The sequence below is a fragment of the Nelusetta ayraudi genome, unplaced genomic scaffold (genome assembly GCF_046127955.1).
Source record: "Nelusetta ayraudi isolate G7.1 ecotype Tasmania unplaced genomic scaffold, CSIRO-AGI_Nayr_v1 ptg000017l, whole genome shotgun sequence".
Taxonomy (NCBI): domain Eukaryota; kingdom Metazoa; phylum Chordata; class Actinopteri; order Tetraodontiformes; family Monacanthidae; genus Nelusetta; species Nelusetta ayraudi.
The window spans coordinates 6,140,007-6,163,513 of NW_027466067.1; the positions used below are offsets into that span (position 1 = coordinate 6,140,007).

General features: G+C 44.9%; 1 protein-coding gene across 2 annotated transcripts; it reads right to left on the reverse strand.

Annotated features, from left to right (window-relative positions):
* Nucleotides 1-36: 36 nt before the first annotated feature.
* On the reverse strand, nucleotides 37-22,075 carry cers5 (ceramide synthase 5). Of its 2 annotated transcripts, XR_012926535.1 has the most exons (11): nucleotides 21,744-22,075; nucleotides 10,610-10,715; nucleotides 9,787-9,917; nucleotides 9,571-9,628; nucleotides 9,423-9,473; nucleotides 8,027-8,119; nucleotides 5,741-5,869; nucleotides 4,283-4,389; nucleotides 2,534-2,690; nucleotides 2,046-2,245; nucleotides 838-933 (listed from the first exon to the last, which is right to left on the reverse strand). XR_012926535.1 is itself a non-coding variant. In XM_076025048.1 (10 exons), exons 1-10 carry the CDS (start codon nucleotides 21,914-21,916, stop codon nucleotides 727-729), a joined length of 1,212 nt encoding a protein of 403 aa, XP_075881163.1. In that variant the 5' UTR covers nucleotides 21,917-22,071; the 3' UTR covers nucleotides 37-726. The 2 variants fall into 2 exon arrangements, 1 of the variants encoding a protein (XP_075881163.1); XM_076025048.1 differs by lacking the exon at nucleotides 2,046-2,245 and having other exon boundaries at nucleotides 37-933; nucleotides 21,744-22,071.
* Nucleotides 22,076-23,507: the final 1,432 nt, after the last annotated feature.

Genomic DNA, 23,507 nt, shown 5'->3' on the forward strand with positions numbered 1-23,507 from the left:
GTTTACGTTAAAAAAAATACAGAACTCCACGAGAGCTGGTGTTTTAACGACAGACTGTATTTGGACATACATTTCAACAAGAGACTCCCATGAGAACGATGAGATCACAGACATTTAGTTTCAGTTTCATACCCGGATTCTTCTGCCGGCGTCAACATCAGCCTATTTCATAAACATTTGGTCTCAAATGTTAAAAAATACAATAGTATAAAAAGAATTGAACATGTCACAAATAGCACATTTAAAAGATAGATTCACAATTAACTGAAAGAGAAACGGCTGACATCTTAAGTGCGTTCTTTCAGTCACACACGCACTCCCAACTGTGAGGTCGGTCCGTGATGCCAGCGGAGACGTGCATGACAACAAATAAAAGCGAACAAACAAACGACAGGAAGCGACACAACATGAGAGTCAGAAGCGCTTTTTCCTGCCCTCTGTGATCCAGTGTGAACAAACCCTTAAAAGTCAACGAGGTCATCTGACCATTAAAACTTGGAGAGAACGTCGAAACCGGGCGACGCGCGGCAAGCAGAAGGCGCGCTCACGCCGTTTGTTCAAGCTCGCCGCGTCGTACGTCGTGTACGCGCATCGGCGTACGGTCGTCAGTTCGGTAGGAGGAGGAGGAGGAGGAGGAGGGCGTTGGGGGGGAGAACGGAGGCGCGCGACTCATTAGTAGGGCGCGAGGGACGGCCAGCAGGGGGCGCGAGGTATCCGGGCCTCGGGTTACCAACCGCTGTGGTGGTTGTGAGGCCGAGCTCGCGCAACAGCAGCGGCACAGTGGCCGTTGGTGCCGTTCTCTCCTTTGGCCGCGTGAGAGGAGGTCCCGTGGGCTTCCGTAGGCGCGCGCACAACTCTTCTTCCTCCTCCTCCTCCTCCTCCTTCTTCCTCCTCCGAGCTGCTCTCGACGTCGCTGCGCACGTCTTTGCACACCTGCGGGGCGGGGCGGAGGAACGAAGTCACGGGTTTTGCTCCATGGGTGTATTATATACACATACGTGTCAAATTCTGGCCCGCAGTGTAATACAAAATTACTGCTAGAGCTGGCCCGCCGATATTACACAGCACATGTCAATCAGGACAGGGCGTTCATTGAATATTATTATTATTATTATTATTACTTCATTGGTATATTGTTATTTCAGAGTTAAATCAGAATCCGTTTTCCAACAAAGGTAATACAAATTTGGACAAATTAGGACTGAATCTTGAATCTGCTGCCCAGAAACACAGGCGGGACTGAAGCGAAGACCGCCTGCTTCTGCTGCTGCTGCTCCTTTAAACAAAGTCAACTAAACTACCTCTGAACCAGAAGCTGTTAAAATTTATGCCGCACAGTGCAGAGGTTTTATCACTGCACATTGGCCGGGACAAATAAAGCATTTCTTTCCCTGCAGCTGTGCTGAAATCCCATAAAATGTGACAGATGGCTGACAATGACATTTAAAAAAAATAGGGGGGAAAATGGATTTTGAGGCCAAAAACGAGGTATTTGGGTCAACTTCGAGCCATTCAGGAGAGTGAGTTATTTGTCAGTAGGTGGAGGAAAACTACAAACGCATGTGTTGGATATGTAAAAAGAAAGATCTTTGGAAAATGAACTCAGCTGAATAATCACTCAGAAGTTTTGTCCGACAGACTCGACACGTGACTGCCACCTGCCTCTGAGGTTCAGAGATGCAAAAGTGCAAGGCGGGACAAACGGCTTCTCACGAGCCCTGTGGTCTGGACGGAGCAAAGCCGATCCACACGGCAAGGTTCAACAAAATGCAGTTTTAATCAGGTGACGAAATGTTTTTGAATTTGCCGTAACCATGGGGGGGCGCTGCAGGATCAACCTGCTGCTGCGGCCTGATGAGGACGCATTCACGCCGCTATTTCCACATTACTCATCATTTAAACACGGTGATGACCCTCCACCGGAGCTCTCGGAGATTCAATAACCCTGAATCAACGAGCTGACGATTGGGGCAGGAGAGGAGGCGGAGAAGGAGAAGGAGGAAGAGAAGGAGGAAGAGGAGGAGGAAGAGGAGGGGAACTTACACGCAGAGAGACAGAGGAGGTGAAAGTCCCAGGCGGGCGTAAGCAATCGCAGAGGAGCAAGAGAGACAGAGCGGCTCAGGAGGATGGAGAGTGGAGGAGGAGGAGGTGGTTGGAGGAGGATGGAGGCTCAGTGGGCAAAGACAGAGAGAAAGACAGGGCGTCCCTCTCCCAGTCCGCAGGGAGAGGACAGCAGTGGCAGGGTCTGCAGAGAGAAGGACACGCAGTCAGCCAGGAGGAGGAGAAAAGACGAGAGATTCATGGTAGCAGCAGCCGTCTTGGTGGGAGGAGGGGGGACTCGCATTTCATTGTTAACAGGAGTTTGATATAAGAGGTTTGGGACTTTTTTCCTCACCTATTTTCAGCCGCTATAAACTAAGCATATAAAAAGGCTTCAAACTTGAACTTGGTCAGAGGCGTCCGTGATTTCTGATCAGGCGATCGCTGACCGACCCATCGTGCGATCGGAGCCCCGGCCTTTCTGCTCACTCACCTTGCCGCGCAGCATGGCTTTGAGGGCTATGCGGGCTATGAGGTAGGCCCAGATGATGTGCAGCACCTGGAGGACCAGCAGCAGGGAGTTGAAGAGCCACCAGGACGGGTACGGCCCGACGATGGCCCAGCTCTCAAACATGGTGGAGTTCAAGACCCTGGAGGAGGAAAACCGTGCTGAATCAATTGATCTGGTGCAGGAGAGCAGGAGAAGAAAAAAAAAAAGGCGGTGGGGATCTCAGGGGGCACAAATTATTCAAGAGCCAAGCGGAGCCACGTTATGAAGCCCGACAGTGACACCGCCGAACGCCGGCCGAGGTCACTTCTTTTCCTTTGACTGGGGCTGAGTGACGGGAACTTGTCAGCGGACCCGCCTCCCGTAGCCGAGGTATAGGTTTCAGCCCCCCGCTCGCCATCGCCGCGGCAACACTAGCTTTATCACTCATCCGCACCAAGACACTGAATATAGCTGCTCGGGTTACGCACGCCGATGATAAGTCGGGCCTTTGTCCGGCTCTGCCGAGGTTGAGCTCCAGCGTCCGGGTCTCTGTCAAGGAAGCCTGTCCAGTCTGGTCTCCGACCCCCTCAAAGGGCTTCGGCAAGTGCACAAGGTACCATTTGCGGCCAGGTGAGCTTTTTAATCCTGCCCGCCGAACTTGAAGAAACCATATTAATTGAAAGGAAGCAATAACATAGCTGTAAATTCATCAACTGAAAGGTTTCATTTCAATAAAGAGCTAAACACCACGGGGCATCAAAGACAGATATTTTGTTGTAATGCTTTCGTTAATTTTCAGTACATATCCCATGATATATTTTTTCCTCCTATGAGGTGGGTCACCACAACACTCCATCCATCTGCTCCTGCTCCTGAACCCATTGTGGCCCACGAGTCAAAAAGTTTGCCCAGCCCACCCCTGGTGTAGTGTCGAACAGACGCTGTGATACAACGCTGGAAGTTTCCCCCACTGGGTTGGCAAACGTAAGAGTTCAGCTAACCGTGCAGCCGAGCGGCGGGACTCGCTGCGGAGGTGGAATGCGCTCAGCGATTGGACTCGTTTAGGAAAACAGCACTGGGTCTGTTTCCTGGGAGAGGCATCTGGTTGACAGAGCTCAAAAGGCATCCGTGTCTGTCAATGGAGTCCGTGTAGGAATAAAGCAAAACAGTAGAATCTATAGTTTTGCTTTGTTCTTTTGAGCATAGAACTTTCAATAAAAATACTAATATATATGAATATATGTGTATGTATTTGTGTATATATATGAATATGTATATATACATATATATATACACATGTACATGCACATACATATCTATAACAGTAATATACTGTATATGTGTATATAAAGATACACTTATATACATACATACGCACAAGTATATACAAAAGTATGTACATATATACACATACATGCATATACATATATATATTAACTCTTATGTGCACACACTTATCTACACATATATATATATATATATATATATATATATATAAATATATATATATATATATATATATATATACATATATATATATATATATATATATATATATGTATATATACAAACATAACGTATAAACACACATACAAACACACGCGCACACACATACACATATACATACATACACATATACATATATATGTAAGAGTTTCCAAGTTAGGTTTATTTGTGTCTATTAGTAACTTGTCCCGACACTTTCCTACGCTCTCAGCACTCCTGAGGTGTGAGGGGTCGCCGCGAACTCACCATATAGGATAAATAACAAGTCGAGTGAGGAAGAAGGCGACGCTGAACACGATGAAGAGCAAGTCACACAGGCGCTGGTACTTTGCGTAGTTGGCCAGCTTGGCTGCCTGGAAGAAGAGAAAAGAACAGATGTCACGCTTTCATAATGGCTTCTGTGTAGAGCATCATTTTTTGTGGGTGGGTGGGGTGGGGGTACGGGGCTGGACATTCATTAGTCCTGTCTAATCCCTGGGCTAATGTCACTAATCTGTTTGGATCGCAGCCCGGGCCGAGGAACGCCTGCAAACACTGATGGCTTGAATTAATAGGTATTGTTTACGAGACCAAGCGACGTGAGGTAGGAAGACGGATGAAACAAAGGCCGGCCGTGGGAAAGCTGCAGGTAAAACACAATGACTTTACAAAGAGTGGCCCTCTTCCTTCAAAACTCCTTCAGTCGTCCAATATCAAGAACCTCTGTGCCTCATCGGCAGATGAAGAAACATTGCTTCCATTAAGTCATGTTGACCAAATGCACAAAATGAAAGATCTGGATCTTGTCCCTGTTCTCTTGTCCTGATCGAATGCAGAAAACTAATTTCACCCGATAGCACATACAGTGGTGGGAAATATAGTTTTGGACACCTCACGCATTTGACATATGTTGCATATAAAATGACTCTGAAGAATTCTGTACCTGCACTGGACATTTCAGTGAGAGTTCCCCTTAGCACAAACACCAGGCCAACATTTGGTTCTACTATTCTTTTTTTAGTGCTAAATATGTGTGTGTGTGTGTGTGTGTGTGTGTGTGTGTGTGTGTGTGTGTGTGTGTGTGTGTGTGTGTGTGTGTGTGTGTGTATGGACTACCAGTCTAAAGTTTGCACATTAATATGGCAAAAGAAAAAAATGTTAACTACCTAAATATGTTATGTTATATATATTGTATATGAAGGGTGGCTATTCTAGATCATCTAAAATATAAAACTTGTTTGAGTTACTTCACACTTTTGTGTTTAATATATATTCCGTATGTGTTCATTCATAGTTTGCATGCCTTGAGGGACAATCTACAATGTAAATAGTCATGAAAATGAAACAAAAACCATTAAATCAGAAGTATGTGTCAAAACGTTTGACTGGTAGTGTATGCACACGCACACAAATACACACACACACACACACACACGGGTATATTACACAAGAAAGATTTTCCACAAATATTTCATCATAATATTTAAGAGCAAAAAAAAAAGCATCACTTATTCTATTTAGTAGGTTGATCTATAGGGGGTCGACTCTCTTTTGAAGACCAACACTCATCACGATGGCCCGGTGGACAGACTCAGCCACCACCGCCACAGACACCACAGACAAAGGCTCGGTTCTCTACATTTAGCTGCCGCAGCGCCACACACTTTCTGCTCCAGCGTTTGAAACCTTTCATGCAGTTTCACGCGTGCTCGTCGTCCCACCGACCTCGAGCAGGAAGTCGGAGGCGTCGTGGACCCACATGACGAGGCTTCCGACCCGCGCCATGTTGTTGACGTAGGAGAAGCTGATGAGGCTGATGGTGGCCAAGTGATGGATGAACATGATGAGGAAGTCCTGGGGAGACAGAGAGGGCAGAGACTGAAGCATCCAGCTGCGGTTCTGTCATGTCTGTCGTGAACATCTGATTTGGAGATGACATGAAAATCGTATTATTACATGTGTTATATTCTTTGTGGGGTTTTTTTTCTATTTATTGAGGCCATCAAGTATAGGATTTACAACATGCTTTCTATTATGTTGCATGATTTACAGATTCTTAGTACAGAGAATAAGAAATAGAAAGTAAAAAATGTGGTTTTCCATCTGTGGCCATAGTCATCCTAATATTAATATCCATTTCCTTCCAAGGCCCAAAGTTGTCTGTTTTTGTTTTGTTTTGCTTTACATTTTTTGTATTTTAATGGTAGGAACAGTTAGAACATGGGGAGAGTTTCACTACATTTCTTTGAAACCAATGAAAGAAAGAAAAAAAGGACATGCATATACAGAAACAATTACAATACACACAAAAATGCCTCAAACAAAATCTGATTTTAGGCTTGTACATCAACATAGGTTTGCATGGTATTTCAAATCCACTTTATGATCACAATTACTGTGCTGCACTGACACAGAACTGACATTGTCCCACCAAAAGCACCACTACCAGAGTGCCCATGCTGATCTCCAAAGCAGCAGCTTCGGCAGAAATTTGCAATTTTTTTTTTCCACGACCACAGGGAAGCCCACCGTGAACGGACTGAAGATCGGAGCCTGGCAAGACGGATGTGTGGGATTTGAGAAAATGCAATATGTGTAGCTGCAAGGTGAGCGGACACTAAAGGCGTCGTCTTTTCATTGTGAGATGAGAGCAAGCGAACCGCGAATCACGACTTATCTGTGGCCGACAACCGGGAAGTTAAAACGCCTGAACAGAAATCAAAGCGAACCGTATAACTTCAGAGCGATGGATAAAGACGGAAGAACCTCTGAGCAGAGAAGCAAAATAACACCGAGCAAAAAACACTTTCAGCTCCATCCTGAGTTCTGCCACCTTTTCTTTTTCTCTCAAAGCTGCGTTCGCCTTTCCAGACGAACCCAACAGATAAAAGTGAAGTGTGACTCAGTGGATTTCATGCTCGGAGAGAAGCTGAGGGGATTAGGCGGTTGAAACACACCGGCGCGCGCAGCTTAGGAGCGAGGCTCTGGGATGGGCGACATGTGCAGCTGACGGGCCAGACGTGTCTTGACGGCGGCAGACAGGGTGGGGGTGGCGGCGGCGGCTGGACAGGCTCAGGAGCGAATGCTGCAGAGGAGACACTTCCAGACGCTGATGGATTTAAAGATACACCTGAACATTTAGGTTTGTTTGGATTCTGTAAAGATGAATTTCATTCTGTTTTGTTTTATTCCTTTAGAGTGCGATTTAAGAAATTCTCTTTTTGAATCGATTCGGTTTCAAAAATCCTGATGTGTTCCGGAAATATGAAGTGGAGATTCTGTACTGCTTGTTTGAAAAAGGTGTTTTTGCTTCAGCTGAATCTACAGAAAAGGCGTATTTTGTATCCCATTTGACAAACTGCCAGCTACTGCCTCACAGCAAGAAGGTTGTGGGTTCATTTCCCGGGCCTGGGACCTTTGTCTGCGTGGGTTCTCTGCTGGTTCTCCGGCTTCCTCCCACAGTCCAAAAACATGCACGTGAGGTGAATTGGAAACTCGAAATTGACTTTAGGTGTGTTTGTGAGTGCGAATGGTTGTTTGTCTCTATGTGGCCCTGCGACGATACCGGCCACTTGTCCAGGGTCAGTCAACAGTGTCAACATTGTCAGACACAATCTTCAGCCCCGCCAACCCTGCTGAGCACCAGAGCTCACAAGCCGGCGGCTACAGGATGAACAGAGAGAGAAGAAGAGGATGAAGAGGCGGTGGTGGCCTCCTGCCGCTGGGCTGAAAGTGACTCCTGCTCCAAGGGAAACTGCTCCTCTGAGGAATTTCTCTCATTCTAACAGAATTAGGCCTGCGCCCGCCGTCACATGACAGCAGGCGCCCTCGTGCTGCAAAATACAAAGCGTTCACTGACGGAGCCGCGTCTCCCCCTCAGAAGAGGAAAAACAACAAAAAGGCCACATGTGACTTTACGTTTGCGCTCCTTACTGCAGTGACAAACGGCTAATTTAGCCCGGGAATAGAAGCCTGGTGATAATTGCAGAGCGTGCTGCTGAAACGTCTTACCTTCCTCTTAATGTCAGTGAACTGGGAGAACATGAGCGACCAGTAGAAGGCCAGCTCTGTCACGTAGTAATAGTAGATGCCCGGCGTCAAGACCTGAAAACAGAGAGAGAGACGGGGGCACATGGTTTGGAAGACAGTTTTCAGCAGCACAGACACAGCAAGTGACACAAGTTGAGCAACGATGAGCGAGAAGCGACGGCAGTTTTGTTCATAGAAGCGAGGCAGAAGGGGGCGTTTCAGTGTGACGTGTACACCTGGAGAGCACGGAGCCTCTGAAAGGACAGCACCGGCTAGCAGAGGCATGGGCAAAACCATGCACGGGCCCATTAAGGTTTTTAATCCGGCCCTCTAAATTCGAAGAAATTCGATTAATTATTTTTTTGCCTTTTAAGAGTAATTTCAGTAAAGCGCTGAATACCATAGGGTAGCAAAGACAGATGTAACTTTTGTTCATTTTCAATAGACATTAAAATGACATTTTCTACATATCCCATGATGTTTTTTTTTCTCCTATGAGGTGGGTCACCAAGACACTCCATCCATCTGCTGCTGCTCCGGCTCCCTCTGTCAACCCGTTGTGGCCCCACCAGTCTAAAAGTTTGCCCAACCCTGCGCTAACCTAGTTACACAACTGCTAACCTAGTTGATTCACTGATGGAAACATTCCCCAGTGACTGGCGACAATTTTTTTTTTCCATTGGCTCATTCAACATATCCACGGGATGTAGTTTACGCATCCATTTGGGAATCAATCCCTGGAAGAAGACGAAGAAGACGGGAAAAAAAATGGTCCAGTGAGATTTCCTCAATTTGAGTCGTGCCAGCTGGTGGCAGTGTGATGTTCCCAATTAGCGTGTGTCACGACGGAACCCCGCCCCTCTGCTTCCCCTCTGAGGACACTGATTGGTCTGATCTAATTCATGCCCACTGAAAATGATTCAGAGGGGTGAGGTGTGTGATCTGTTGTGGTAGCCCTGATACGATACTGACAGATATCACACACATGCACACAATGTGGTTTGATCCATTGCTTTTGTCGGATTTTTGAAAAAAAAATATACTGATACTAAATGACCATCACAAAGTATTGTGCTTGCGTTTTTTTTTGTTTTTTTTTAACTCAACACAAGGTGGAAGAATCCCTCAGTGGCCTGTGGGGACGTTTGCATGACACCAGTACCTTTGCGTATGAGGAGACACAGGCAGCAAAGTAAACGGGAAGTGACAACGCGTCTCCCGTTACTCCGCTGTTTATTCAGCCATGAGGAGGGAGAGAGCGAGCTTTGTTCTCTCAGAGAGACAAACACGTGCCAAAGCCGTCATGTAAATGTCGCAGCGCCGGCGCGACGTGCACAGGGTCAGTGTCAGTGAGGCGGCTGATATAGCTGCACTGTACCTGATAAGGGTAACCATACCAGCAGTGTCTTGTGTCCCACATCCAGGGAGACTGAAAATAAACACAAACAATCAATATCGCCGCGCCTCCGCGTCCGGCCAAATAGACGCTAGATAAGCAGATGAAGAGATAATCTCTTTGTGCTCACCTGCCACAGAAACTGGAGCCCATAGATAAATATATATAAATAAAATGTAAATCTCCACCTGCAATGAAAAGATAAGTTTGTTATGAGAAAGCTTATCTAATTACACACAATTTAAACAACAACATATTAGTAGCTTACGCATCACTTTAAAAATCGAGTTTCGCCCTCTGGTGCAGCATCATGAAGAAAAATGATATAGAGGGCGTGAGGACCTACATGCTCTCGCAGAACTTGGTGTGCGTGCTGGGTTTGTCCTGGTTCCTGCGGTGCCGGAACCATCGCTGGACCCTGCGCACCTCCCAGTCCAGCTGCTTGGAGAGGCCGTCCAGATGGCGGGAGTCTGGGCTCTGCGGGCGGAGCAGGACACACCAGAGTCCAGGGTGAGTGTTACAATAAATTACTCACACAGCAGTCACCAATAGTCGGCCTATAGCTACTTCAGTCTGAACAGACACAACATTAGTAACGGTTTCTCTCTCCTTCCAGTGATGAAGCAGGACTTTTCTAACAGGAAAATGTATCTAACCCAGCAGTGGGCAAACTTTTTGACTGGTGGACCACAATGGGTTCTAAAATTTGACAGAGGGGCCGCAGCAGGAGCAGATGGATGGAGGGTTTTGATGACCCACCTCAGAGGAGAAATAAATGTGTCATAGGATAAAAGTAGAAAACCTGTGATTTAATGTCTATTGAAAATGAAGTTGTAACAGAAGTGTTAAAACAAAATATGTCTTTTAAAAATGGATGAAATACAGCTATTTCATTACCTCCTTAATATTAATTTAATTTCTTCAAAAGACCTTGTGATGTCACAAAGGACACTTGTGCATCCGTCATATTAGTGACACTCTGAGCCACGAGACCAACAGGCGAGACCAAAACGTGGTAGAAGGTCCTAGAAAGCATCAATACCAGCAGGAGGCTGCAAACAGAGGGCTAAATATGTCGCACCCCAGAGATCTGTGGAGGTTCTGAGACCGTTCAGCGTGCAAGGACGCTGCCAACACGGAAAAGTGAAGATGAGAGAGTGAGAGCCGACCTTAGTGATGGAGGTGAACACCTTCTCCAGCACGGCGTTGGGCTGAGCTCTGCGCGCGACGCCCGGCTGAATGTGGAGGCTCTGGGCGCAGGGACTCGCTATGCATCTGTCAGAGACCAGCAGAGCAGGAGATGAAGGCTGCAGAGTAGTGGTCCAATGAGTAAGTAAATACCCAATTGAAATATGTGTTGATCCTCAGGAAACAAAAACCGCCATGCTGGAGACCAAATAAATGTTTAAAAAAAAAAACATCCAAAAAAAAACGAAACCTTTAGATCAGTGTTTCTCAACTGGTGGGTCATGACGCCAAACTATTTTGATTGGGTCTTGGCTTTCCATTTTCTTAAAAAAAAATGGATTTTAAAATGTATGTATATATTTATAAAGAAAATATTCTGCATTTATTTTGCAGGACAATTCAATTCAACAAGTTAGAAAGTGGGCTAGAGTTTTTATTTTTGTGGAATACATTTGAGTACTGTGGAAGGATTTTTGGGTCGCGACTTCATGATGAGGAAAGAAATTGTGGGTCCTGAGACTCCACCAGTTGAGAAGCACTGCTGCAGATTAGAATTGAAAGCAGCTCTGATTCATTTCTAACGTACCTGCAACTATCACTAGCTGTGCACGTATCTGCAAGTGTCACGTGGTGCCTTTGTGTGTGTGTGTGTGTGTGTGCGTGTGTGTGTGTGTGTGTGTGAAAACTAGGTTTGCACGCTGCGTTAGTCCAGCTTGCGATCAGCTATTAATAGTCACAGTAAAGCAAGAAACTGCACAGCGGATCTTCTCCACGCCCCCGTGGGATTCTGAGATTCGTCGTCTCTCTGTGATGGGAACTGTGTGACCTCGTAGGAGGCCCGCTTGAAGTTCAGCCTTGTAATACTTGTATCAAGTATCACTATCATCTATCAAGTAATCATGTTCAGTGTGAAAAGCATCTGTGAGGACATGTAAAAGCTAGCCATGAATATATAATCAAGTGTGGTTAATAAAATAAGGAAAATATTGATTGGAGCCATAAAAATTGACTGTAGAATCTTTTATCAATTTCTTTTAATGAGGTTGAAAATTTAGGAGTGAACTTAAGTCAGGTTAACTGAGTGAGACTTTATGCTGAGTCAAACAATCAAACACACACCTCGTTGACTGCGATGCACTGACCTTAGGAATCATGATATTTATTGTTAAAAAAGGAGAATTAAAAGACACAGTATAAAACAAGTTTATTGTTTTCATGTTGGCGGTTGTGTTGTTGCTCACTCACTTCCACCTAAATGCAGAGGTGTCAAAAGTATTCATTCTGAACTTAAGTTAAAGTATGAATAGTCCCTCGAACTCAACTCAAGGGAAAAGGGGATAGAGCGTTGTCGGTGACTGCTCCCAAGCTATGCAACGCATTACCTAGTTTTATCAGGTTATCAGGTAACCTTAAGACACTCCTGTTCTCTCGCGCTTTGAAGTGTCCTTAAACTGCGTCTACAACTCTTTTATTGACTGTTTTAGTACTGCTTATAACCTTGTTTCATTTGTTTTAACTTGTTTTTATGTTTCTTTTGGTTTTAATCTCCGTACAGCACTTTGGTCAACTTTGTTGTTTTAAAATGTGCTTTATAAATAAAATTGAAATTGAAATAAATAAATTGAAATTGAATACTTGTATGAGCATCCGGATCATTTTTAAAAGATTTTTTTTTTTTTTTGCTTTGCAACTGCAGCACAAACAAACTGTAGTAATCAGTAATTGCTACTAATCAGTATTCAATAATCAGTAATAGTCATGGCCAGTGAGCCATTATTGGATGTTCACACTCTTAATAACAGTAACTAATCTTATTTTCTACATTCTATTTTTCTCTGCCCTGAAAACATACTGAACAGTGACCCCATGGATAGGTCCTTTGAAACAATCTCCTTCTAAATTATCATCAGCTTTTATATTTAACTATACAACAGCATATTTCAAATGGCTCCAACATATAAACTGCCACTCAAATTTACCAACACTGCAATATCAAGGCAAGCAGCCCTGCCTCGTGCACATCTTATGTCACACGTATCGTTTTATCATCCAGCGGGATGAAAACAGGCCCAGTCAATCATTGACGGGGCCACAAGGAAACTTTCACAGCACGACGTCTCCATCTGCAAATTTGAAAATCCCGTCAAGACTGAATGAAAAAAAATTCCGAGCGGCTCGGTGAAACCCGACACTGTGGCACTGATACATCCACACAGGGCGATGTGAAAAGGTCGGCGCCGAACACCGCAACCGGTGCAAGTATTCAGACGCAACCAGTCGGGCGAGTTCTGCCTCCAGCACTGATTCATCGGTGATTACACCTCACAGCAGCCAATATAAATAAATAAAGACAAGGAGCAGTGAATTGAAATGAATGTATGCATGTTCCCATAATCTCCAGCTACTTCCTTCCTCATTGGATTGAGCTTTCCAGTCAGACTGCTAGTTCCCATGAAACACACCCTGTATTCACGTGCCATTTTTTATGGTGTTATGTTACTACATGTGCCGTTTATCCAGTGTTTTACCCGTTTTACCACATTGTCTGACGGGACTGGAACTCTGTACAAGCCCAATGGGCTCCGTCCCCTCCGAATCAAATCATAAAGTGTCAATACTTTCACCAGTCTGCACTATTCTGCTGTCAAGACAGTGTTTTTTTTTTTTTAATTCCCTGCTGGTTGTCAAGCACTAAGTCACATCCATTTCAGCTTTGATATCCTGCAACACAGCCGTGTGAGTCATGACAGTACGTCTATTTTTGTGTGGATATGTTTTGAAACACTCAATGTTCAAGTGCCCTCTATAAACACATTAAACTTTAAAACTTTAATGGCATCTGTTATAGTAATTTGTAATCGCACTCCAGAGTATTGGCATCAATACTGGCAACGGCTGTTGCAATCAGAACGGACTGAAAATCTGTGTTATCGCACATCAGCACACAGAACGCCAGATTGAGGCCAAACACGTGTTTGCACAATAATGACAACCAGCTGTAAAAACTGTTTTAACATGTGTTTTGGACATCACTGCGTAGACACAGACATTAGCTTTCCATTACCCCATAGAATTGCGCAAAACCTAAATATCGCAATAAAAAAGTGGTCATGGAAACGCTTAAACTTTTGAAATACCTCTCAAATACCGCTAAAAGGTTTTAACGCAAAAGTGTCATGAAAACACTTTTGCATTAATACGTCGGCGGACATAACGTATGTTCACTTGAAGTAAAAATGGCGCGTTACGTTTGGACGGAGGAGGAGACATAATATTTTTTTTACAAGTAATCAAAGAGGAAAATACCACAACCATTCCTGACAGCAAACTAACGCAAACATTAATTCTTGTAAAATCTCGTGGGACAAGACGTTACAAGAATTACGGCTTATGCGCTTCACGCCATTCAATGGAAACACCTGCAAATCGCAATTGCACTTTGTCAAAATTTTAGATAAATCGCTTCAGTTAAACAGACAGTGGTGTATATACCTCCTGTTCAGCTTATGGTGTCTCACTAAGCTCCAGTATTTGAAATGTTGAAGACTAAGGTCAGTCCTTCACCTTCTACCTTGTGACGAAATCTGCGAGAAGTCTCACCATCCAGTTTCCTACAACCCAATGACGCACTTGTGTCAGAGCATCTTTCCGGGTGCATTTACAGGTTACCACAGCGTGTAAACCTGTTCCGTACAAAGCAACACATTTTTGGGGCAGTTTTTTATCTGCTGATAACGGGGTAAGACACGTGCAATCGCTCTGCGCAGGCATGACATGAGTCAAACACCTCAAGCGGAGGTGCCGTGAGAGGAATTCAGTCAGATCTTCGGGGAGATAAACCCTAGTTTCACAGCAGAGCAGTTTCTGCCACCTGTGATGATGTGCGCAAAATGATGATTGACATGCAGAAGAATGCATCGAGTATGCATTGTATCGTATTACATTTTGGTCAATGATTGAGCTGGTCCGCTGTATGTGGACCCAAACAATGAAAAAGGGCCAGCAACACTCAAATGTTCATTTAAAAAATGTCTCACTGACGGCCATCTCGGACCAAGCACAGACGTGTTTCGAACGAGTCTTCCTCAAGTCTTTTGCTGTGTGTGGAAACACGGAAAGTGAAAATCAAAATAAAGTGAAGTGAAACAAAAACTTAATTCCAAAATGATGTAATGCTACCTACTGCCAGGGGTCTTTGAGGTGAGAGGAATTTTGTGAACACAAAGAATTTCTAGACAAACGTTCGGCTGCCAGTTATTAACAGTAATAACAGGTTCTCCTTTCCTACCCACTTGTCACCACCCCAATACTTAACAGAGGGGGCTGAGCTGAGTGTGCAGCCGGCCGCCGTCTGCAAACAGAACAAAAATCTGGACTTGGCGAACGCCAGCAAGACTCGAGGAGAAGGAGGATCGTGTCTGAGTAGGATCGCAGTAAGCCCGACTTAATACCCTGGCGGCGCTACGCTGCCGGTGTTTAGGACACCGTCGGACTTTGTATACACTGAGGAGAAACACTGGCGGGGATCAGCTGCGGTCTCAGCCTGGAGAAACATGGCTGCGCTCCTGCACAAACATCTCACCTTCTGCTTCCCCAAACCCCTGGAGATCGTGTTCCAGGCACCGTTTTCTTTAGAGAAACATCAGGCCGATTGGCACTACGCCGAACAAAACCTCAACCGAAAAGTCGTCTTTTGTCTCCCGTAAATCCACTCGCGCTTCCTGTCCTGCCTGTGTTCTTGGCCTCCAACTCTGCAGGACTGTTGAGCTTCCTTCATCTCCGAACCCGCACGTCTCCTGCGGTGAAATTCTACAATGACAGAACGTGTGTAAATGAAATATGTTTAAAGTCGCACTGGATTGATCAGTAAGAGGTCCAATGTGTAAAATTTGGCTTGATTTATGATTTTTGTATTGGTATAAACTTAACAAACTGCCCACAAATACATTCAGAGAAGTGTGTACTTGCAGTACAATAAAAGTAATTTGTAATTTTTCCTACCTTTAGAACAGTTCTCATATACCCCTTTCCCAGTGTCCGAAAAAAACGTTGAAACCCTATAAAAATCGCCATTTGGTGGCAGTGGGAAAAGCTCACCCACCCACGTCGACCCGCTTCAAAACAACCCGGCAAGCGACTCGGGTTAAAATCGGCTTTAGTCGGCTCGACTCCAATCGGCTTGCAATGGGAAAGCGAGACCTGAGTCAACTCACTAATTTACGAGATGACGTTGACCGGTACGTGCGCTACGTCTACGGCTGGACGATATAGAAAAAAAGCATATCTATATAAAAAAAAAATCATATTGATCAATATCGATAATTATCAAAAAAATTAAAAACATATTTTAATTGCAGCGCTGAATGTTTTATACTATTACTTTATGACCGACTTTTGATAAAGACCCCACGAGCACTGAATTCAAATTCAAACTTTTATTCAACCACCTTTTTTAAACACAACTGAATTATTATTATTTTTTTTTTTTAAGAGGCTGAGATAGGGCTTGAACGTGCGACTCGTCCAGAGGTCCGACGTTGTGGCGTAGAAAGAAACGGTTAACAGCTCGTTTTGCACTGATTCCCTGCACTCGTACAGATGAGGAAGAGCTGTGTTTGAAAAATACTTGCGGTCGGGAACTTCATATCGAATGGCGAGAAGCTGTTTGAAGCCAAGCTTTTCAACGGTCGTTATTGGCAGCATATCCCTCGCTGTGAAGCATGTCACTACATGGGTGATGTCCTTATGCCGCTTGGACGCTTTGTCATATTTACTGCAAGAAGTTTAGTTTGGTCTGCTTCACTTGCTTGGTGCTGGCAGCGGATTCCTCCGACGACGTGGAGCTGCGGTGCGGGCGACACAACTCGTATTCCTGCGGATGCATGGACTGGTTTAGGTGGTAAAACAACGACTGCAGTTTGCTTTTTGTCGGACTTGAAAAAGGCAAAATATTGCCATGCTAGTGAGCTACTGAAACCTTTTTTCGGGACGATTTTCCTCCGCCTCTCCTCCATCTTTCCACAGGTGCTTTCTGTTGTGGTTTGAGAGGGTGACGGAACATACCTGGGTCTGTGTTTGCGATTGGTTGGAGGAAGAAATGACCGTAATATTAAGCTACATGATTGGCTATGATTAAAAAGGAAGTGAAACTTTTTCTATCGAACTTTTTATCAACCCCTTTTTTTCCTATCGCAGCACACGTCTATCGATCGATATATATCGTTATCGAATTATCGTCCAGCCCTAACTGTTCCAGTCGTTCAATGGGAAAGCGAGTATATATACCCCCAGGAGCAAGACCCACAGAGCATGGGTCTTGCTCCTGGTTAGCTGCCATCTTGTGCCGCCATTTCTCAAGGAAGCCCACCTGACGGAGCCCAAGATACAATACACGCTGTCAGGCAGGCTTCCTTAAATACAGAACTCCACCTTTAATGCAGCATTGCAGTTATTAAAACAGAACTCTGGAAAAACCTGATGAAGCCGCCTCCGAGAGCCACTTGCATAATATAGAACGACCTAGTGGTTCGAGGTTCAACGCATACCTCGCCTTGAGCCGTTGCCATACAAAGAGACTAACAAAGTCTCTTTTCTTGCCCGTATCTCTCCAATCACATGGGAGGGCCAAACGTCGTGAGCTGACCGTGGCACGTGTAGCAGCCCTGGCCCTCCTGCGAGCGCCGAACTCTTGTGTGTGGGACTAACGTGTCTGCCAAACTACAGACTGGCAGAAGTGAACCAAGGCAAGCCAGAGCCTGCAAGCAGGCCGCTCATTTCTTTTTCTTGTAGGAAGTGGCGGTGGCGGCAGCGGAAGAAAAACGGGAGTCACTCGCTGATCTATTTATGCAAAAAACTAAAATGTCTAAGCATGCCTGCTCCTACTCAAGATCTAAAGCGTCCAATATACACAAGGCCCGTTGCCAAGAGACCGGGCCGCTGTGGACTGTGTGCACGAGAGCATGAGAGCGGGAGGTCCTCTCAGCTCCGCACTGAGGCAGGGCCAGGATTGTTCACAGGACGCCACTGGATGCAATGGCAGCCTTCCCCTGACCTGTCGCGGCACATTAGGCACACAAAAATTGCAGGTCGCGCGGGGGCAACTTCAGGGGACAGCCCAGAGACTGGAGTGTTTCACGCGTCACATCTGGAGCGGTCTCAGCGCACGTAGTGTCTGCTAGGGTGTCACGCCCAGATTGTTCATGGGTTGAGTTGCAACATAGAAAACACAGGATGGTACGAGGTGAAGTAAATGGATTTATTGGGTCAAATTTCACAGCAAACAACAAGGTAAAAGTGACCGACAGGTGCTGTGAAAACGAAAAATAAATCTGACGTAAAAAAAAAAAAAGATGTTAGAGCTAACTGTCTTGATAACGAAATACCACGAAAATAAAACTTCACTCAGCCACTTTTACCAGACACATAATACAATACACAGCACCTCTGAACCCAATTGCGTTTAACTATTGAAAAAAAAAGTTAAATTGTACAAAAACTGTGAAACACATCAAAAATGCAATACCAACCCTTGGTCTGTTACATGAGTTTTTACCTCTTTTTACCTCCAAACGATGACCACACAACAACTTGACCGAGGTGCGCTGAAGGAACTGGACGACCGCACTCGCAGAGGTGATTCAGCTGGTTCTAAATACAGTCAATGGCTGTTTGAAGCTGGAGGCCGCATGGAGGAAAAGAGCCTGATCCCACCGCACCAATCAAAGGCGAGGAAATGGTCACACAGCACCATCCAGGACTTAATATGAAGTTATACACACATGGGGAGGAAACAGACAAACTTGGCCGGTGGCCATAATGTAGGCGTCTCCGTGGAAAACAGTCAACGGGGACGGGACGCGTCGGATGGCAAGTCCAACTTTCCGTAATCCCGTGCATAACTGGGTTTGTTGTCCTAACACCATCCGTCCCATGACACGGCTTAGCTGGGGGAAGAACGGGGGGTTGGGACGAAACAGCGATTCTGCTCCAGCTTGAAAACAAGTGCCAGCCAAACAGAGGAGAGTGGCGTTGGAGAGGAGTGGCCGGAGAAAAAGAGCAAAGAGAGGAAAACACCCGTAGATGCAAGACAGCGGCAGTGAGGCTTATGCAACGGTGCTCAGTCCTTCTGGAGTCACTTCCCTCCTGAAAGTCATCGGGTCACAGAGATGAAGCAGAATATCCTCATCTCATTCTGAGATTTGTTGCCAAAGCATCTGCGACGCAGATAACCACAAATGTGGTGCAGAAACAATGAGGTAAAGATTGCGAAAGCTAAAGACTCAGGTTGGTTGAGTGCAAAGCAGCCGAGGCAGTGAGGCATAAAATGCTCAACGGTTTGGTCGAGGCACGGCAACAAGTACTTGGTGTAAAAAAAAAAAAAAATTGCACCAAGTTAAAGTTTCACCCTTTGCAAGAGTCAATAAAGAGGTTTACAAAAAAAGCAAAGACCTGCGACTTGAAAGGGTTGGAATGAAGGCCGCAATAAATCTATTATCTGCAACTAGGAGGCTAAGATGGAAGAATAATTATCAAAAATAATTCATCAATTATGGAAAAAAAAAAAAAAAGCTTGAGAAGAGGAAGTGCAGGAGGTGACGTGTGCATGAGGAGATTGAAGCATGCGACTGCTCTGTTTCAAAAAAAGAGGAACATAGCAATTAACTACTGAAAAACAGAAAGTGGAAGAAGGTGGTGTGTGTGTGTGTGTGTGTGTGTGTGGCCCTGATGTGGCAACATGGCCACGTGAACGCACAGTCAAGGTTGTTGAAAGGGGTTCTCATTGACCTCAAGCGCCTGATCAGCGCCTGATTGGGTGGAATTTAAGTCAGAATCTCCTCCACTGGTGGCCCAGCCTCCACCAATCACAGCAGGGGTACCTGCACTCACCCTATTAGGTCGGTCCAAAACAGTTTTACAAAACATGTGGATCTCTACATAAAACGTAAAGGTGTCATATTAAAGAAAATGCGAACTTACCGCTGAGCTTATTTAAAGCCTCACCTCTTACAGTCATAGGTTTGTACGTTTAGCACTGTCCAACCGGAGAATCAACACCCTGGTGCCACAAACCCCCCACGTCATTTAACGTCTTCCCGTTAAAAAGAAGAACAAGTAGAAACAGAAACCAGAAAAAAGCCCGACCGAATCCCGTCTTGGACGACTGTGAGACAGTACATTCCCTGGCAGCAGGTGTCTGAGGCCAAGATGTGCCAAGATGTTCTTGACAGATAAGCAACTGAGCTATGTCGCTGTCGCTGTCACTTCAGGGACAAAAGGTCTTTTGGGTGGCTGATCTGAACAAATACATATATATATATATATGTATATATATATATATATATATATATATATATATATATATATATATATATATATATATATATATATATATATATATATATATATATATATATATATATATATATATATACATATATATATATATATATATATATATATATATATATACATACATACAATCTTTTGGGGGTCAGAATCCCAAACCACATTCTGACATGTCTTTGGTGATAAGTGTTTTTGTGTCGGCTGCACAGAAAAATGTTAAGCATATTTGCCCAACTGCTTGCGGCTGCTTCTGACACGTCGGTTTCCAAGCTGCCCTGCAGACAAAGTTCATTTGCTTTCTAAGATTTCATTCAAAGAACCAAATATGCAAACATGATATGTTCTCATGTATTTTATGAACACCGGAATGGCCACGGAACATTTCTGCCACTTTCTCCCTCCTTATCTCTCAATGGCTGTGCGCATCTGCAAGTGTCAGGTGTCACGTGGAGGGTGTGTGTGTGTGTGTGAGTTTCATGCCTGAGATAAAGAGATATTCCCACCTACCAAACCTGTTCAGATGAGGAAAAAAAATTGCTTTAAGAATATTACGGACTACGACGACTGCGGCTACTCATCTCAGTCTCATCATGCTCGTGTGTTGTTGATGCAGACACACACGAGTCCTTTATCAGCGGCACAACCGCAATTATCGCCAAAGAACTTTTGTGAAACCGTTGAAATAAGTGCCACACCGTGTTAGCAAGTGTACGGCGATAAAGAACCTTCACTTTCAGTCGCGTTTATAGGCGCAGATTTAATATGCACCTGTTGAACGACGTGTATGCAAGAAAGAAAAAAAAAAAAAAAAAGACATTGTGTGACATCCCAAAAACATGACCGTTACAAACATAATAAAAACAGTTCGACCAAAGTTGCTCTCTCAAACATTTAGTGTATTTACGAGATCAAAATGCAGAATTCAGAGTTTGAACTTTTTCAGTCTTGTTTTCTCCAGATCCTGCGATGCGCGGGAGCCGTTCATTCGACCGCCTTGACACAGAACGTGAAAAAGAGAATGCGCGGCCACGCAGACCGGAGACAGGGCTGGAGTGGGAGACAGGGCTGGAGTGGGAGACAGGGCTGGAGTGGGAAGCAGCGGTGCGACACACGGAAGTGGGCGTTGTTTCATCTTGAAGTAGCTCGACACCCGAGTTCTTTTCTCTCCCTACTACAACCGGGGATCGTCTGGTGGGACGCTGCGCGGATGGAACGTATTGAGTTACCAGGTCGAGTTGCGCCTATGGTTTAATGTTGAGTCATAGTGGGGGAAAATGTCAAGGCCTTTGTGCGTTTGAGGTTGAAGTTGTACGACCATGTGTCTGCTGCTGCTGCTGCTGCTGTGATGCAGCCTTTATTGTTTTCGGTAAAATACCTCCCTCCCTTTTATGGATGTGGACCAAGGCAAATCGGGACCTTCATTGGCAGGTTTATCACGCAGAAAAGGAAACAGGCAGCGAAGAAAGGCACAATAACGCGGCGATATCTGATCAGATAATCATCTACAGAGGCTTTTTAATGAGGATGTGAGTGAAAGGTCTACCATCTGCACTTCCACTGACCTCGCAATAATAGTCACCTGCTTCTAAACCTGTCGCTCAACAAGCTTGAAACAAGATAAATACAATTTACCATCACACACACACACCCACACAAAAAAAAAACCGTCAGCGAGGCTCTTGTTGGAGTGCTTCGTTGAACATAACTTAGAAAACAGAAGGGGGGGGGGGGAGGGAAAAACGTGAAGGAGTCTTTGGAGTCACTACTAACCTTTCGAAGAGCATCCTCAAGGCGAAAATCCCCAAGGCCATCGGCAGGGCGGTCAACAAGTGCCCAGCTTTGGGGTACTCCACCCCGGGAGCTGGGTCCGCTAGGTCCGCCCAGGTTACGTTATGTGGAAGCCAAAACCTCTCGTTCCAGAACCAGGCTGAGAGAGCAGCCATGTTCGGCGGTGTTCCGCCACCCTACGGTGCGGTGGATGATTTCCTGACCCGAAAGAAAAAAGATGGAGCGTGGAACTTTCTCGCCTTTCACGTCCCCGGCTGACTTGTAGTGTGACTTCTTCCCGCACTCAACTTTACCGCACTACGGTGAATGGACCATAGGCTGGCGAGCAACTTCCGGTTGATGCTTTCAAAATAAGAAGTGAAAATGGGAATGTTTGGGCTGGTGGCGCAGTGAAACAAAACTGCTTTGTTAGTGCCAATGAGGGGAACAAACTTTTCTATAGTTTCGTTTTGTCGCTTTCCCTCACGTTAAGTTTCAATCATACACTTTACATCGCTTTCGACGTTGAGATATTGTACTTCCTGTAAGTTTTGGCCCATGTGCTAGCTTGACAACTAACTCGTGGCTGCCGCCCAGAGACGGTGATTGGAATTGAGGAAGTGAGGCAAGTCCCTCCTCAAAGAATGGATAACATCCCTCCCTGTTGTTTCATGTCAGTACAGACAGAATTTGGTCAGATTGATCACATGACTTTGAGTCGCTAAGTCATCACGTAGCGCGGTTGACTGTCCCTAATATTACGCTCGGGTATCTCAGCGAGCTCCAGCGAAGGCAAATAAGACTTGATGGCTGTGATAGGTTTGTGATTGATGTGATGACAACCCCAAGTGGTCAAAGTGTGTCATTGCAACTTTGAATGATCATAGACGAGACCTGGTCCCTGCAAGTACCTATTTATGATGTAATAAAACATGTGATTAAACACAGTATAGATACAATGAGCTCTTCTGGGATACGATAAACACTTGTTTCTTGCAAGCGTTGCATACTTCTGTCAACTCAAACAGATACTGTTTTTTTCCATGGGCGTGAAAAACGAAGTGTAGTATTTTTTGTTTTGTTTTGTTTTGTTTGTTTTTTTGTTTTTTTTTAAAGCGTATACCGATGAGTGCTCCTGAGGAGGAGTGAGACAGCTGCAGAGCTCCCTGCCGTCCAATTATAGATGGATGTCTGCCTATTTGGCGCAGGTTATTAATAGATATCTCACAGCGCAGTTGACTTCATAAGTATGCAAGGGATTTAAATAAGGCAAAGTGGCAAATTACATAACATAATGGTCAATGACATAACTGCGAAACAGAGCTAAGAATATACTTTTTTTTTCTACATAAAATTTTTACACGAAGATAAGTGCCTTCAATTTGAGTGTTTTGTCAGTTCTACTATAGACCTTGAGGGAATAGACTTCCCCTTTGTCTGTCGCTGAATCTCGCATCCACTGAGACTGGGTGTGATAAGGATGCATCTGCATGTGGCAAGGAACAGATGGCTGTTTAGGAAAACAGATTGTTTTTGGTGAGGAACAGATTGCATCCTATGGGACATATCCATATTGACACAATATCAAAGGACTGATTAAACGAGAAAGCCATTTTCCGGCTTTTGTTCATAGTAAACAAATTTGTGCCCCGTCAACGATCGTCTCGAAAACTTGACATCCTCCTCCGAGCACTGCGAGTGCGCGTGACATTTGCTTGAAGAAAGGTTGAGCCCGACACTCTAGAAAATGGTAAAGGTGAAGAGTTT